This window comes from Mastigoproctus giganteus, chromosome 3 (assembly GCF_048544385.1).
Source record: "Mastigoproctus giganteus isolate SK-2022 chromosome 3, ASM4854438v1, whole genome shotgun sequence".
In the NCBI taxonomy this organism is placed as follows: Eukaryota; Metazoa; Arthropoda; class Arachnida; order Uropygi; family Thelyphonidae; genus Mastigoproctus; species Mastigoproctus giganteus.
This window is the reverse complement of record NC_143577.1, coordinates 20,034,304-20,052,281: the sequence shown is the minus strand read 5'-3', so window position 1 is coordinate 20,052,281 and position 17,978 is coordinate 20,034,304. Positions and strand designations below refer to the sequence as shown.

General features: G+C 36.0%; 1 protein-coding gene across 1 annotated transcript in view; it reads left to right on the top strand.

The window, feature by feature from the left end:
- The window catches only part of LOC150087777 (ATP-binding cassette sub-family A member 2-like), a 487,681-nt gene that overhangs the window by 301,725 nt on the left and 167,978 nt on the right, over positions 1-17,978 (top strand). Inside the window, exons 24-26 of the mRNA XM_090369199.1 lie at positions 1,529-1,660; positions 9,709-9,789; positions 15,313-15,509. Of these exons, the coding sequence (XP_090225325.1) occupies positions 1,529-1,660; positions 9,709-9,789; positions 15,313-15,509 (410 nt within the window). The remainder of the gene's footprint in view (positions 1-1,528; positions 1,661-9,708; positions 9,790-15,312; positions 15,510-17,978) is intronic.

Genomic DNA, 17,978 nt, shown 5'->3' with positions numbered 1-17,978 from the left:
ATTTTTTGATATTACTATTGTTGATTGGTGCAGTATTTTGTATCCTATCCTTAGCTTGTACCCTAATTCGATTTATTGTGTTAATGGGATAACCCCTGTTCAAGAATCTGCTAGTTAATATTTGTATTTCTGAGTCTAAAGCAGAATCCGTCGTTGAATATTTATAGGCATTTAGAAATTGATTAAAGATAATCGATCTTTTGTAGGTGAACGGGTGGTAGCTATTATAATGTAGAAGCATACCGGTGTTTGTGGGTTTTCGATAGATGCTAAATTGTATTTTGTTCGAGTCCCGGGTAAGCGTGAAATTTAGAAAGTTTAATGACTTAGTATCCGTATCTTCCCTTTCCAGTGTAAATTTGAGTCTAGAATGAATTACGCGCATGCGCGAAGACACATAATCACTATTTAAGTTGCAGGTTTAGCCTGATTCGGTAATTTTCATTCCTGTGATCACGACAGTCGGTCGAAAAGCATTGTCAGCTTCACGGAAGTGTTCCACGTACTATATTGAGGTAAACTCCTCTTATTAATTTACTAATATTATTATCAACGTAGAACATATTGAGTATTACAGCTCTGATTCATACTATATAATATCGGTATAGATACACCATAGACAACTCTTAAGAAACTATGATGGTAGTCAGTGTGGGAGGCATCATTTGCTCTGTGCTTGTGTAATTTCACTCTAAGAATTTTGTGCACAGTTGCTTTAGGAACAATGAGTTCCAGAGATGCCCATCTTAGTGATTTTTGTTGGCTTTGCTGAAAAGCTTCCATGATAAATGCCATGCTCTTCTTGTTTAATTATATTCATCAGCTCATGGCTTATCTTTAATGGAACTATCTTCTTAAAACTTCATCCAGTTTAGAATTGAATTTTTGTGTGATTCTTTCTTTGCATAATGTGCCTCTTTATAAATTTTTTCTAACAGCTGATATGAACTTAAGCTCTGCTAGCCAGAAGACACAGTTCACTTTCTCTTCTTTTGAAGCCATCTCTTGTAGGGTAGCTTAGCTGAAAAAGTTTAAAAACAAAATCAGAGTAAATTAAGTAATGATTTTTGTGCATAAAAGCTAGAATAAATTACCTTTCCAATGCATTTTAAGATTGTTTTTATCTCATAGAACCTAAGTTATTGCGGCTTTAAAGTGCATAAGGACTTTATGGACAACCTGAATATTTATGGATACTATCATATGCATGTTGCACTTGGCCAGCATTTCACATTAAGAATTTAACTTAAAAATTGTTAGTGAAGGGAAAAAATGAATTATTGGAAATAACACTATAAGTAAAATAGGTTTGTTATAAATTATATTTGAAACTTTTTACATATTAAATGTAAGATATCATTCCATATTTATTCTTATATCAGAAAGAGTTTTAATAATTACAAGTGTTTATTTATTAATGAATAAAAAATTAAATAAATATGAACTGGCTTTATAGATACATTGCAAATTAGAAAGTTTAAACTGACTGCATAAATGTGGATTGTTGATCTTATTGACTTCTTTATAGGTCCATCTTAACTGGACTCTTCCCTCCTACTTCAGGGTATGCAATCATATATGGCCATGACATAAGGACAGAAATGGATATAATTCGACAAAGTATGGGAATGTGTCCTCAGCATAATGTACTGTTTGATGAGTAAGTCCTCTTATAGATTATTCAGTGTGGAAGGGAAATCTGATTGAAATCTGATTATTTCATGAATATTTCATGAATACAGTGCAACTGTGTTTGACTGCCCTCTGATACTGTGTATATGTGTGTGCACATAATGAAAATAGAAATAAATGAAGAACTGAAGTTCCAATTGTTCTATGTGCCAAATTTTGCTAAAATCAATTTTTGCCTTATAATAGTTCTATGTGCCAGTGCCCTCTGTACATTCAGAGTGCTTCCCACCAATAATTAAATTATTGGTGGGAAGGAATGGTTAAATTATTGGTGGGAGGCACTCAGAATGTACAGAGGATATCGACACAAACATATAGAAGTATTCTAAGCCAAATTTGATTTTAGAAATTTGCATTTAGAACTTTCATAATTTCAGCTTTTCAAATTGTTATTATTGGATATAATTGTTAGTACATTTACAAGTTATATTATAGATAGAGAGGGGTGTATTGAGGTTTTTCTACATTATTAACTAAAGAGCTGAAACTAGCCTACTTTCACATTAAGTAGACTAGTTCCCAATAGGATACTTGTCCTGAAAGCCAGTAGTTGTCCATATTAGATTTAATATTGGCAATCAAATTCAAGGAGCAAGCTTATGTATCATCAACTAAAAAAAAAGTAAAATTGAGTAATCAATGTTGTTCACCAATTTTTTTTAATACCATTATTGTTGAGACACAATCAGATTTTCCTAAATTGGATATTGCCAAGACTGTTTTATGAAACCACAGTGTAACTCTGTGAATCTGAGATGACTGGTTGAAATTTCTAATGTAATTTCTCAAGATTTTAAAAATATTAGTATATGTAACACAAACACACTGGACACTGGGTATTCTAGTGTTCAGCATGATTGTATGCCGTGTATTTCAGGTCATTGTGACTGCTTATATGTATTCATCCTCACCCTCCTTACCAGTTTCTCCTGATGAAGGTTAATGTAAATTTGCTGTTATGCTGGTCCCAAAGGAACTAGTTTTTGTCGGTGATTCTATTGTCAGGGAAACGGTACATATTGTGCAAAAAGGATAGGTGGAACAGGACCAGGGTATATCTACCAGGGGCAAAAGTTGATGCCGTTGTAGAGTAGATATTGTCTTTTAAGGGCACAAAAGGTGATATTGTTGTACGCATTGGCACTAATGATATTAAGAGTAGGAAACCAGTGAAATTACTTAACAAGTACATTCACACATGAGGAGTTACTGAGGTAGGGGAATGCCAGAGGTGTATTAAACTCTGGCAGTAAGCTAGATAATCTTGTAATAACTGAGAGTAAATTGGAGGAGAAATTGTTGAAGATAAACATCAGAAAGGCACCTGGGGTGGATGGAATCTATCCAGTTATATTAAAGGAAAGCAGCAAAGGAAGTAAGCAAACCCTTAGCCATAATTATGAGAGCTTCCTTGGATTCAGGGGAGGTACCCATGAACTGGAAATGTGCAAATGTGACCCCAATTCACAAAGGAGGATCAAAGGGAGACACAGGTAATTACAGACCTGTTAGTTTAACTTCTCTTCCGGGGAAATTAATGCAGGCACTGGTTAAAGAAGCATTGCAGGATCATCTAGACAAGACTTCAGTTATAGCTCGGACACAGCATGGGTTTGTTAAGGGGAAGTCTTGTCTGACCAATTTGATTGGATACTATGATGTAGTCACAAAGGAACTGGATGCAAAGAATAATTTTGATATCACATATTTGAATCTGAGAAAAGCTTTTGATACTATTGCACATGGAAGACTGCTGCACAAATTGGAGCAGTAAGGCATTGGAGGCAAATTGCTGCTATGGATAAAGGGATGGTTGAGTGGGAGAAGACAGAGTGGTAATCAATGGACACTGCTCTTTGTGAACTAATGTTATTAGTGGAGTCCCTCAGGGTTCAGTCCATTGTTGTATTCTGTATTCATTAATGATATTGATGATGGTATATCAAGCTTAATGTCCAAGTTTGTAGATGATATGAAGATCGGCAGGGTTGTTAATAATACTAATGACAGTACACTGCTGCAACAGGATCTAGAAAAGTTGAGCAGATGGGTTGAGAGGTGGCAACTGAAGTTTAACGTTGACAAATTTAAAGTACTGCATATGGGAAGCAGTAACCACAGAGTAACGTATCAACTCTGTGGTACTACACTGACAGTGGTAGAGAATGAAAAGGACCTGGGGGTAATTGTGCAGGCAGATATGAAGTTTTCTGAGCAGTGCAGACAGTCTGCAAGAGTAGCTCACGATGTCTTGTCAATGATATACAGGAATTTTTCTAGCAGGAATAAGGAGGTGATTATTTCCTTGTATAAGGCAATGGTTAGGCCACACCTTGAGTATTGTATTCAGGTCTGGAAGCCTCATTTTGAGAAGGATGTAGAGCTGTTGGAACAAGTACAGAGAAGGGCAGCAAGATTAGTGAACAAAGGGTTGCTCTTACAAAAAAAGGCTTAAGTTTTTCAAATTACAGTTTCTGGAGACTAGGCACCTGCAAGGTGATCTGATTGAGGTGTATGAATGGTTTGAGCATGCTCAGTGCTGATGGGATTCTTCCTCTTGCTCAGAATAATTACCTGAGAGGGCATAAATTCAAATTGAGGAAAGACCGTTGTAGGATAGATGTGCAGAAGTTTGCCTTTAGCAAGCAGGTGGTTGATTGCTGGAACAAACTTCCATCTGTCATTGTAGAAATTGATAGCTTAAACAGATTTAAGGCAGAACTAGTCAAACATTTGGAGTGAGTGAATGGGTGAAATGAAGGGGATGTGTGTTTTTTTGGCTGATGCTATATAAGCTTGCTTTCTTGCATCATGTGCCCTTGCTAATTCTAAAAGTACAGCTCAGTGTTGAAAAAAAAGCTGTGAGTTAAGAGTTGAAAATGAAAGTGTCTGCTATTCTGTCCAGACACAATAGAAGAGAGTACATGATGATTGCCTTGTCAATCAATTTGGCCCTGGAGAGATTGTGTAAGACTCATGGGGTAGAATTTTTCTCAGCCTAGTCTGTACTTGCTAACAGGAGAGGCTGCTTCTACAGGGATACACTTAAATAGAGAGGGTACAAGAATATTTTCTGATGCTTTCGAGTCAGTTTTAGTGGGTCGGAAAACTGCTAGATTGGGGGGGATATAAGGACTAATAAATTAATAGTAGCTGCTGGCAGAGGTGAAAGTGATTCTTGCACTGCTTCTATTGGAATGAGCAGCAGCCTGGAAAACAAGGTGCATGGGATTCCAGAAACTGCTGGGAGTCATTGTAGAACAAGTAAATACATGGACTGTGTTAGGATAGCTAAGAATAGGAACACGTGCATGTATACTTGTGTGTACACCAATGCTAGGAGTTTGGTAACTAAATTTGATGAATTTGAGGTGTTCGTCAAAACCTCAAAGGCTGATATGGTTGGGATATCAGAGACGTGGTGTCACACAGATATAAGGAATGTAGAATTAGGGAAGTACAATGTGTACATGAAGGATAGACAGAATAGGAAGGGAGGAGTTTTTATGCTATTAATTAAGAAGCTCCTAAAATCCAAGGAAGTACAGCTAGTCGTCATGGCTGGACGGTGCAGCGTTGAGTGAATTTGGCATGACATAAGCACTGGGTGAAGCAAAATTGAGAGTAGGAGTGTGTTATTGGCCTAATGACTCTGATGAGTATAATAAACAGCTGTACAGAGAAATAGTGGGCCAGTTAATCAGAGTGTCTTATAATACGGGATTTTAATTTCCCAGATATTGACTGGAATTTGTGGATTGGTCACAGTAGCAAGACTTTTGTGAATTTATTGGATGATTTTTTTCTACAGCAGCATGTCGGGAGGCAACTAGATCAATACTCTTGATCTGATTATCAGTAGTGATTCTTCATGCATTAAGAATCTGCAGATAAAGTTACCACTAGGTGGTAGTGATCACAGTGTGCTGAAGTTGGATTTATGGCAATGGTCAGGCCACACTTTGAGTACTGTATACATGTCTGGAGGCTTCATTTTAAGGAGGATGTAGAGTTGCTGGAATGAGTACAGAGAAACGCAACAAGATTCGTGAATAGAACAAAAGGTTGCTCTTACGAAGAAAGGCTTAAGTTTTGCAAATTACAGTGTTTGTAGACTCGGCACCTGCGTGGTGATCTGATAGAGGTGTATAAAGCCTTGAATGGTTTGAACATTCTCAATGCTGATGGGATTCTTCCTCTTGCTCAGAATCGCCTGAGAGGGCATAAATTCAAATTGAGGAAAGACAGTTGTTGGATAGATGTGTGGAAGTTTACCTTTAGCCAGCAGGTGGTTGATTGCTAGAACAAACTGCCATCTGTGGTTGTAGAAGTTGATAGCTTAAATAGATTCAAGGCAGAACTAGACAAACATTTGGAGCGAGTGAATGGGTAAAATGAGAAGTTTGTTTTTTTTGGCTGATGCTATATAAGCTTTCTTTCTTGCAGCATGTGCCTTTACTAATGCTAATGTTAATTATATTTTAGGTAATTGTAAATGATTTTACAAGTTTTAATTTCAGACATGTGATTTGCATAGTTTTAGTCACCAGTTCATTTGATTATATTGTTTGTACCATATTTGTTCCAGCTGCTTCTTGTGAATGTGTCTTGGTACAGGTTTAGAATTTTTGATCTTTAATTATTAAATTTTTATTTTGTTGCAGTATGACATTTGTGTGCCAATTTTAAGTTTGCATTGAGTTGTCCATTGATATATAATTTTAACCTTCTTGTATTTGAAAGGGGTACCTCTGCATTAATTAAAAAGTACATCCTTTAATTATAGCATATAACCAGACTGAAAATTGATATTGATTCATAGTTTCTAGCTCTGTATTAATCAGTTACTAATTAAATAGCTAAGCTTCTATTTGAAAATAACTCATCTCTCAATGTGCATAGTTTGTTTCCATGTGAGAGAGAATTAAAATAAAAAAAAAGATGAAAAGCAATAGTAATCAGAAATAACTTCTTAGTAATTTGTTGTTTTTCATCCTTCATCCCATACAAAACTTAGAGGTGAGTTACTTTCAATAAAAACCTTATAAATTCTGTGAAAAGTATTTCTGCTCAAATGAAACAGACTTTTTGGAATATATATGGAGTGAAAAAAAGTACATTCTGTGACTGTAGAATAGTTAATGATGTCCATTGTGTAAATATAGGTATCTGATATGCAACATGAGGCAGGAATGGTTTCTGTTGTTCCCAGCACATAAACTACAGCCACCATTCTTGCCTACTAATAGCCTACTTACCCATATGATTCAACAGTCAATGCTTGTCCCTATGATGCAACAGCAAAACATTGGTGCAGTTATGGCAAGCCATTAAAGGCAAAGCAACCAGCAGCTTAAAGCTTAGCATAGTGATCATCTAGATAAAACTTCAGTTATAGCTCGGACACAGCATGGTTTTGTTAAGGGAAAGTCTTGCCTGACCAATTTGATTGGATACTATGATGCAGTCACAAAAGAACTGGATGCAGGGAATAACTTTGATATTATATATTTGGATCTTAGAAAGGCTTTTGATACTGTTGCACATGGAAGACTGCTGCACAAATTGGAGCAGTGTGGCATTGCAGGCAAACTGCTGCTATGGATAAAGGAATGGTTGAGGGGGAGAAGACAGAGAGTGGTAATCATTGATGAAGGTATATCAGGCTTAATGTCGAAGTTTGCAGATGATACAAAGGTTGGCAGGGTTGTTAATGACAGTAATGCTACTGCAACAGGATCTAGATAATTTGGGCAGATGGGCTAAGAAGTCGCAACTGAAGTTTAACCTTGACAAATGCAAAGTACTGCATATGGGTAGAAGTAACCCCAGAGAAACGTACCAACTGTGTGGTACTACACTTAAGGTGGTAGAAAATGAAAAAGACCTGGGAGTAATTGTGCAGGCAGATATGAAGTTTTCTGAGCAATGCAGACAGGCTGCCAGGGCAGGTCATGGGGTTTTGTCAATGATATATAGGAATTTTGCTAGCAGGGAAAAGGAGGTGATTATCCCTCTGTATAAGGCAATGGTCAGGCTACGCCTTGAGTACTGCGTACAGGTCTGGAGGCCTCATTTTAGGAAGGATGTAGATTTACTTGAGCGTGTACAGAGAAGGGCAACAAGATTGGTGAGGGGAATGAAGGGATCCTCTTATCAAGAGAGGCTTATGTTCTGCAAATTGCAGTGGCTGGAGACTAGGCACCTGCGCGGTGATCTGATTGAGGTGTATAAGGCCTTGAATGGGTTCAGCACTCTGAATTCTGATGGGATCCTTCCACTTGTTCAGATTACGACCTAAGGGGGCATAAATTCAAATTAAGAAAGGACAGATGTAGAATAGATGTGCGGAAATTTGCCTTTAGCCAGCGGGTGGTTAATTGCTGGAACAAACTTCCATCTGTCGTTGTGGAAGTTGATAGGTTGAATAAATTTAAGGAGGAACTGGACAGGCATTTGGAGGGAATGGTGTGATTTTTTTTTTTTTTTTTTTTGGCTGATGCTGCATAAGCTCATACACTTGCTTTCTTGCATCACATGCCACTACTACTACTACTACTACTACACTGCTCATCGTGGACTAATGTTATTAGTGGAGTCCCTCAGGGTTCAGTGTTGGGGTCCTTTATTGTTTTCTGTATTTATAAATGATATTGATGATGGTATATCAAGCTTAATGTCCAAGTTTGCAGACGATACAAAGGTTGGCAGGATTTTTAAGGACACTACTGATGCTATGCTGCTGCAACAGGATCTGGAAATTTTGAGCAGATGGGCTGAGAGGTGGCACATGAAGTTTAACATTGACAAATGTAAAGTACTACATATGGGGAAACAGCAACCCCAGAGCAACGTATCAACTCTGTGGTACTACACTGACAGTGGTAGAGAATGAAAAGGACCTGGGGGTAATTGTGCAGGCAGATATGAAGTTCTCTGAGCAGTGCAGACGGGCTGCAAGAGTAGCTCATGGTGTCTTTGATATACAGGAATTTTTCTAGCAGGGATAAGGAGGTGATTATTCCCTTGTATAAGGCAATGGTCAGGCCACACCTTGAGTACTGTATACAGGTCTGGAGGCCTCATTTCAAGAAGGATATAGAGCTGCTGGAATGAGTACAGAGAATGGCAACAAGATTAGTGAATGGAACAAAGGGTTGCTCTTTCGAAGAAAGGCTTAAGTTTTGCAAATTACAGTGTCTGGAGACTAGGCACTGGCGAGGTGATCTGATAGAGGTGTATAAAGAGGTGTGCCTTGAATGGTTTGATCATGCTCAATGCCGATGGGATTCTTCCTCTTGCTCAGAATAATCACCTGAAAGGGCATAAATTCAGATTGAGGAAAGAAAGATGTAGGATAGATGTGCGGTAATTTGCGTTTAGCCAGCGGGTAGTTGGTTGGTGGAACAGACTTCCATCCCTTGTTGTGGAAGTTGATAGCCTAAATAAATTCAAGGCTTAGCTGGACAGGTATTTCGAATGAACAAGAGGGGTGAAATGGAAGTGATTTTTTTTTTTTTTTATTTGTTTGGCTGATGCTGCATAAGCTTGCTTTCTTGCATCATATGCCTCTAATAATGCTAATGTTGTTCGACAACGTTGCAAAACTTCATACAGCCCATCTCATCTAGGTTTGGCTGGCTGCAGCAGTATGTGGGAAGTTCTGGAGCATCCAGCCCTGGCCCGTTACCTTTTGCTTACCACATCATCTTCAGCTAAAAGCTGAAAGCAACAATTTGAGCACCTGAAGGTGCTGAAATTGTTGCTTTCACTCTGGCAATGAAATGAAAGTGACCACTATACATTAGTTTCTCTAGAAACCAATGGAGTTCTACGTAATGTTTTATCTCACATAGTGACATGAGGGAACTGATGTCTCAGTGCCATGGGTGCTTAATTTTAATCCTGTGCATTTCTCAACTGTTTATTCCAAACTTATGTGTTTCATTTTAAAACTTGTGTAAAGAGTTTGACCTTTTTGAATAATCTCTTTCTTTTTTTTTTGTTAACTTTCAGATTAACAGTACAGGAACATTTATGGTTTTATTCAAGGTTAAAAGGCACTCCAGAAAAAGATATTGAAGAGGAAATGGCCAAGTGAGTTATAGATTTTATGCTAATTTTTTTTTTACTATACTGCTGCTGTAAAATGTCCTGTATGTTTTTCCTTCAAACTCAAATATTCAATTTAACTTAAACAAATTACATTAAAGACAGAACAAGAAAGAAAAGGGATCATAAGGAGGCTTTTTCAACTGTAATTATCTAAACAGCTCTGAAAGCAGATGTAACAAGAATAAGAAAACCAAAAGTAAAGAAAGAGGAAATGGAAGACAAAGCAATGAGTTTTCCTGAGTTTTATGACAATGCTGGGAAAAGGGAAAACTGTATTGTAATATGTGCTTCTCAGTTCATCTCCATAATCTGTTATGCAAATGCCTGACTTCCCACTGTTGAGTTGATAAAATTAGCACTGAAATGGTGTCTGGAAAGTGACAGAAATTTACATATTTTAATAATCATCCTTTAATCATTTTGCAAAAAAAATTAAAAAATAAAAATATATTTTTTTAATGTAATTTCAAGTACCTTTCAAATATGTACATTTATGTACAAATTGCCTTGTATTTTTCTAGTACATCCTGCCCTCTCATCTGTTTTTTTCTCCAAATGCAACATTGCTCCTTCTCCAATGTTATTTGTATATGTTTTTGCCTTACAAAAGCTGAAATTATGATATATAAATAGATGTAGAGGGTATTATTGCTTCAAAGAAAATTAATAATAAAAATAAGCTAACAAATTTATTTTTTTCCTTTTTCTAAATTTAAAAAAAAAAATTCTAGTTTTGTTTGTGTCACTAAATTTACTCTAATGCTGGGCAATTAAGTCAAAATAAGATGAAATTTATATTTAAAAATATTATGTACAAAATTTTCATTTTTAGAAACACCAAATAATTGTTTAGGTTATTAACCCTTTAATGAGCAAGCTTCCCAAATGTGCAATTAGTTTCCTTAGGGAAGAATTTCCTTTTTACAAAACTTCAAAATTTCATGAAGAAACATTTCAGAATAAAGTGAGTTTCTTCATGAAATTTTGAAGTTTTGTAAAAAGGAAATTCTTCCCTAAGGAAACTAATTGCACATTTGGGAAGCTTGCTCATTAAAGGGTTAATAACCTAAACAATTATTTGGTGTTTCTTTTAGAGATTAGTGGACCTTAGATATTATGGCATTTGCTGAAGGTTATAAATGCATTGAGAAAAGTATAGTTTTACTTTTATAGTTAAAACATACAGTAATATTGAAAAGTACACTTTCACTTTTATACTTTTTTTTTTTATTTAAAACTTTGATCAGTTTTATTTGTTTTGCTAATATAATAGTTGCTAATTAAACACTTTTATAATCAATCATCTTTTGGCATAATTATTTTTTTATTCTTAATATTTATATTTTGCTTTAATATTTAAAATTGTATCTTTAGCATCTTTAGTTTGCTTATTCACTAAAAAGGCCTCTGTGGTCAGGAAATCTATCCATAATTGATGCCGCCAGCTCTGACCAATTATAACTTTATAAACATAAGTGAAATAAAATACAAATAAAATAAAATAAGTAAGTAAAATCGATTTTACTTATTTATTTTATTTTATTCTATTTGTAATTTTATTCAGTTTTATAGTAGTACGAGTTTAACGATTTTAATCTATACTTTACAGTCGATTTTACTTACTTATTTTATTTTATTTGTATTTTATTTCACTTATGTTTATAAAGTTATAATTGGTCAGAGTTGGCGGCATCAATTATGGAGTTTGCTTATTCCTAGGCAAACTGTCACTAGTAACAGTGCCTGAGCACTTTTGACTTTTTATTATTTCCTTCTTCCAAGATATCAGATTATTCAGGAGTGTTGGGAAGCATTTTACTAACCTTTTTCTTCCTCTTTAGTTGTGTTAGTTTTGTAAATGCCCCTCACTTTCACTTTCATAGGCATTTAAATATGATATGATTTTGGGTTTCTATGTCTCTGTGGCACCCGTATGTGGTGAGGTGACCTCCGAAGTGATGCTGCTTGTTCTCCAGATTAGCATCACTGGGATCCAGGGCCCCCACAGCTAAGCTAGGTTCCAAGCTAACACCATAGAAATCCAGTTTTTTGCCATGAGCTGTGAGCCGTGGAAACTTGGGAAGGGGAATCCTGGTGCTTGAGAAGCCCAGCTTCAACACACCACTTTGGTCTTTGCTTCGATAAGTCCTGGTATGACTCGCCCAGGATTAATCGTTCACCTGCAAGGGTCAATGCCATACCCCTACCCTCGTGGTCTGAGGGACAGGATTCAGACTGGTGGTGGTATAGTGTTTGGGTAGCCCTGAAGTCCCATTCCTGAGCACATTTCTTGCTTGCCAGGTAGTGAGTGCCCCGTTTGGGGTACTTAGTTGGTGGGGAACAGTATAAAAAAACTATGAATCCCGATACTCTAAACTCTTCTTTTAGGTCCCCAACAAGGTCCCTACCAGAAAATTATATAAATATAGAAAAATTATTTCAGCAAAAGGAACAAAAGCTATGTCAGGTCCAACACTTCGATTCCTGATTGTACTCTCCACTATACTAGTGGAAAGCCCATAGGAAATATGTTACCTTCTTCATCTAGAAGGGTTTGGAAGGGCTAGCAGGTTCACTGAAATCAGTCAAACAGCTTCATTTTGGCAACATCCTTGTTGAGACTTAATGTGATAGGCACTCAGAATAGCTCCTTTGAGAAGCAACTTTTGGGGAATATCAATTTAGTAACACCCCACAAGATGTTGAACTCATCCTGAGGTATATTCTTGGAATGGGAACTGCTCAAAGTGTCTGAGGAGAAAATCTGTTCAGAAATAAAAAGGCAAGGGATGACAGCTGCAAAACCAAATTTGTGCATAGGAATATGAATCTAGTATCCACTAGAAACCTAATCTTTACTTTTAATTTACCAATGTCCTAATATGATCAAAGCTGGCTATCTAAATTGCACAGTTCATCCATATGTACCCCCGGTGCCCCCGTAGCCAGGTGGGAAGGAGCAGCAGTGCGTAGCACACACTTCTTGATTAGATCGGGGTTCGAGCCCGTCACCACCAAATACGGAGGATGTGGAAAGGTCAAGGAATGACCACCGCATATTCCCGGAGCAATATGGCCTTAGTTGCTAATGCTCCTAAAAACCAAACAACAACAACAACAACAACCATATGTACCAAATTCCTTAAGGTGTTTAAGTGCCAGAAATATGGATACTCGCAAGTGACTTGTATGTGCTCAGTGTAGTTCAAAGGACCACAAAATTATATCAACTTGCACATTCAAGAGCATGCCAGAGATGGAAAGAAGAAAAAGAAATACCAAGACTTAAGGCAGAACTGACCATATCATGTCAGGAGGCAAGAGAAGCAGTGAAACCTTGAAACCTTTAAATGCAAACAAACCCTTACATTTAGAAGGTAGCAGGGAGATTTTCTTAGCATCCTTTGCCAAAGATTTCTTGTAATCTGCCTTCGCCTGCTTAACCTCCTTTGTGACTTGATTACAGACTAGCTTCCATAGGCTTCTGTGTCACCTTATATCTTCCATAGGCTTCTGTGTCACCTGATAATTTATATGCATCCCATGCATTTTTCTTCTCTGCCACGAGTCTCATTAGTTCATTTGACAACCATTTAGGCCTAAACTTTGAACAATATTTCTTAATAGGTATGAAATGTTTAGTAGCTTCCACGATTAATTCCTTCAATGCTTCCCACTTAGAATTTGCTGTTGGTAACATCATCAGTTGATCCCACTGTACAGAATTTAAAAACTGTCTAAGGTATAAACAGATGTTTTGCAATTCATAAATAAGTGAAAAGAAGTGGCGTTATAAGACATTATTGGGAGATTAATGTACCTATTATCCTGCAACCCTTGATGTCTTCACACCAGTCGCTCAAAAAAAAATAGAAAAAAGTGTTTAGTTTGTTTTAGTGCATCGCATCAATTGTTGTGTTCCATCTCACAGAAAAAGACAACTTTTGTTTCGTTATGTCAATTTTTTTTATTGTAAATAAATATATATATATATATATATTTTTTTTTTTTGTTTATAAATTACGAAAATGATTGGTAAATGCAAAAGAATTGTGCTTTCAATTAAACAAAAACTTGAAATTATTCAGAAGTTTGAAAATGGTGCATCTGTTAAATGTTTAATGAACCATTATAATGTTGGTGACCAAACTATACGTGACATCATAAAAAAAATAAAGGGATGCATCGGATTGGACACGCGATTAGCGCATGGTAAGTTTTTTTGTTTTTTATCTATCACTATATTTTTTACATAGGTTGCTGAATTTTTCGATACAGTGAGTCCCCGATTTATGTAACTTCAGACTTATGTAAATTTTTTTTCACTCTTTTTTTTTAAAGGATTGTGAAATTTAAAGCAGTAAAAAATATATAATAAGCAATCAATAACAACAATCACGGCATGCACAAATTGCACAAGTGAGATATTGAGCAACAAGCTTAAAAGTAGGAATGAAGAGAAGATTCTGAAAATTTACCTATGTTTTTTATATGATTGAAAATTTCATAGAAGGGGAAACATATTTCACCATAATAACCTAAAAACCCACAGAATTCCAGCTTTCAGTATTATTGAAAATGCAATAAGATCGAGTTTACTACCCGTTTATAATGAATTGCACTAACCCAATAACCCAGAAAATGCAAATTGTTTTTATTGTTTTATGGTAGTGAACTCCATAAATGTGCTTTAGTAAAATGTGAACTCTCGTTGGGTTGATAATAGTGAGTTTTCGCCTTAACCCTGTGAAGTTCTTTACTGAAAATTTCATTTTTACTATTATCATGGTGCCGACTAAGAGAATAAGTGACAGCAATACCAGTAAATCTACCAATAGCAAGAAAAGGAAAACGATCGAGTTGGATCAGAAAATTAAAATAATAAGGATGTATGAAAATGGTCAAACATTAACAAGTATCGCGTGGAATTCAGATTTGTCAGTGTCAATGGTGAACACAATAATAATGGGCAAAGACAGAATACGAGAAGCGGTGAGGGGATCAGCACCAATGAAGTGAACTATAATAACCAGGGCTACAAAATACATATCAGTTTTTACAGTACAATAACATGCATTTTTTTCTCTTTTATTTTCTTTTCTTATGTGCCACTCCGGCTACTTCATCACTGTGCCCAGATAAGGTTTTTAATACCCAAATTTTTAATTCAACTAATTAAAAATATATAACTATTTTCTATATATATAACTAATATATAAAAATATATAACTAATATATAAAAATATATAACTAATTAATTAAAAAATATATAACTATTTTTCTTCCTTCTTCCGAGAAAGATTTCATTAATCTTCATTAAAGATAGTTCATTAATATTTAATTATAATATTTTATTAATATAAATTTAATATTAATTTCATTAATATTATTAATTAATAATATTTCATTAAAATTCATTTAAAGATTAACATTTCACTAATTTACTATGTATATTAGAATTTTTTAAATTTCATGTATTGTTTCTAACTGACTGAAATCTTTCAGAATGATAGAAGACCTCAATCTGCCCTTAAAGAGACATAACAAAATAAATTGTCTCTCAGGAGGAATGAAACGAAAACTTTCTGTGGCCATTGCTTTTGTTGGGGGTTCTCGTGTGGTAATACTAGATGAGCCAACTTCTGGAGTTGACCCATTTTCTAGGAGAGCTATTTGGGATCTTATACTGAAATATAAGAAAGGTAAAAACCAATGTAGTATTATAAAATGTCATTGAACTGATCATATGATTAGTCATGTAAAATTTTTAATATGTATTAAAAATATGTCACTCATTTCACCAAAGTTTTTGGTCAGTTTATATTAACTTAAATTTCTGAACCTGAACACACAGGCCCTTATTTTAATGATTTTCAAAATCTTTGTAATGTGCAACACAGTATGTGAAAAATGCAAACTAAATAGAGAATGGCAATGCTTAGAAAGTTCCTAAAAATAGTGGAATATTTCACATTCTATTCCCTCCCACAAAAAAAATAAAGAAAGAAAGAAGAAGAAAAAAGAACTCAGTAAGTTCCAATTCCTCAATGTGAGAATTGAACAGCATTACTTTAACTTTTCCTAAATCATCAACTTCAACTACCCATGGAGACAACAAGTTGCCTCCATGAGTGAGGCAGATAATTTTGGGAAATTCAAAGGCCTTTTGAATTAGTACCTACAAGAAAAGGGAAACAGAACAGAAGACCAAATGATGGATAATAGGGAAAATTCATTTGTTTGAAGTTGTTAACTTCAATTGGCTAATACCAAATGAAGTTAACATTTTTTCTGAAAGATATTTGGCAAAGGAATGCAACAACTGAAAAATATTTAGCCATTCACATTTTATTATATAAAGAAAATAATTCTGTTGTAAAGATGTGAATGCATTCCAGCACAGAGTTTACCTGAATTGAACTAGTTCAAGGGATTGAGTTCTTATGTACTCATTCCTTCCAAGATCTGTTAAAGAAACATTATTATGTAATTAAACTCTTCAGATATTATTAATAGTTTTATATCTCTATTGTAAGTCTGGAATAATCATTCCTCCGACCACATATGATCTTCCAAGAATTTTTATTATACAGTACTCCAACCTATACATGCTGTGTATAGAAGTAGGAGTACTGAGTATAGGTTGGTATACCCTCTCATATCTCTCTTTTAAGCAGTCTTTTGTTGTAGCATGAAGTCATAATCAGTGGCTTCCACTGTTTGTTTTGAGGACATCATTACAGTACTTATGCTGACCGGGCTAGCCGGGTGGGTAAAGTGCCTGCCTGACAACCCAAAGGTCGCGGGTTCGAATCCCGCCTCGGGCTTGGCTCAAAGTACTGCAAAAACCTTGGGAGGTGCATTATGGCCACAGAAGCCGATGCGCCAACAACTACAAAAAAAAAAAAAAAATACAGTACTTATAACCTCTTAAATTTATGCTCAAAAAACACATCTCTGCTTCCAGTGGTTGTTGGTAGCATATGGTCACACCATCAAAATACACTACTTCCATATCAACACTTTTTCATACTTTTACGACCGGCACTCAAAAAGTTAGCATTCTAGCCTACTTCTAGTGGATATGCAGTATTCACTAGGAGGAGGTTAGAATGTTAACCTGCTGAAAAAATACTTAAGTGATTATGCAGTATTTTCTCATCTTCTTGTACATCACTGTATCAAATCGGAGGTTAATAGATCCACTTTTTTTAAGATGATTTTATGCACTAAACAGTAGAAAAATTTCTCCTCCTTAGTGCATAAAAGGAGTAGAGATGGAGAAAAAGAGGACTACAGGCAGTGATAAAATACCTGTCTTTATCACTGCCTGTAGAAAGAATGTTCTCACAGGAGGTTCATGTTGATATGGTGCAAACACTGGGGGATAAGGCCCCTGCATATTCCATAGTTGATGCAGATCGTTCTGGCCAATCCTCTGCATCCACCACTGAGGAAAATATCAACCACATGTGTGACCTAGTGATGCAGGACAGATGAATGACTGTTAGGTGTATAGCTTAGTCTGTAGGCATTTCAGCCAGCAGTGTCAATTCAGTCCTGACCAAATCTTTGGAGATGAAAAAGGTCAGTGCTTGATGTGTTCTGTGAATGTTGACAGATGAGCAAAAGGCATGCTGTAAACAAATATGCATCACCAACTTGAACATGCTTTATGAGGATCCATGAACTTTCTGGTCCCGGATTGTTACAATGGATAAAACATAGGTTCATCACTTTGGCCCAGAGACTAAAAAACAGTATAATGTGGAAGCATCCATGTTCTCCCCCCCTCAAGCTGGTAAGGTGATGGCATCAGTTTTTTGGGATGCAGAAGGCATCATCATGATTGACTACCTGGAAAAGGCACCGCTGTCACTGGTGTATATTGCAGCAACCTCAAAAGGCAACTCTCTGAAGCCATCAAGGAAAAGTGGCATGAAAAACTGCAAAAAGGTGTCATGTTTCTTCATGACAATGCACCCACTGCAATCTGGGAGGTGTGACTGGGTGCATTGTCATGTTTCTTCATGACAGGATTACATCCATGGGAAGAGATATGCCTTTGACTCTAAGGTAGTCGCAGTTGTGGGTGCGTGGTTGGAGGACCAAGATAAAGAATTTTTTTCCAATGGGGTCAAGGTACTACAGCATCAATGGGAGAAGTATAT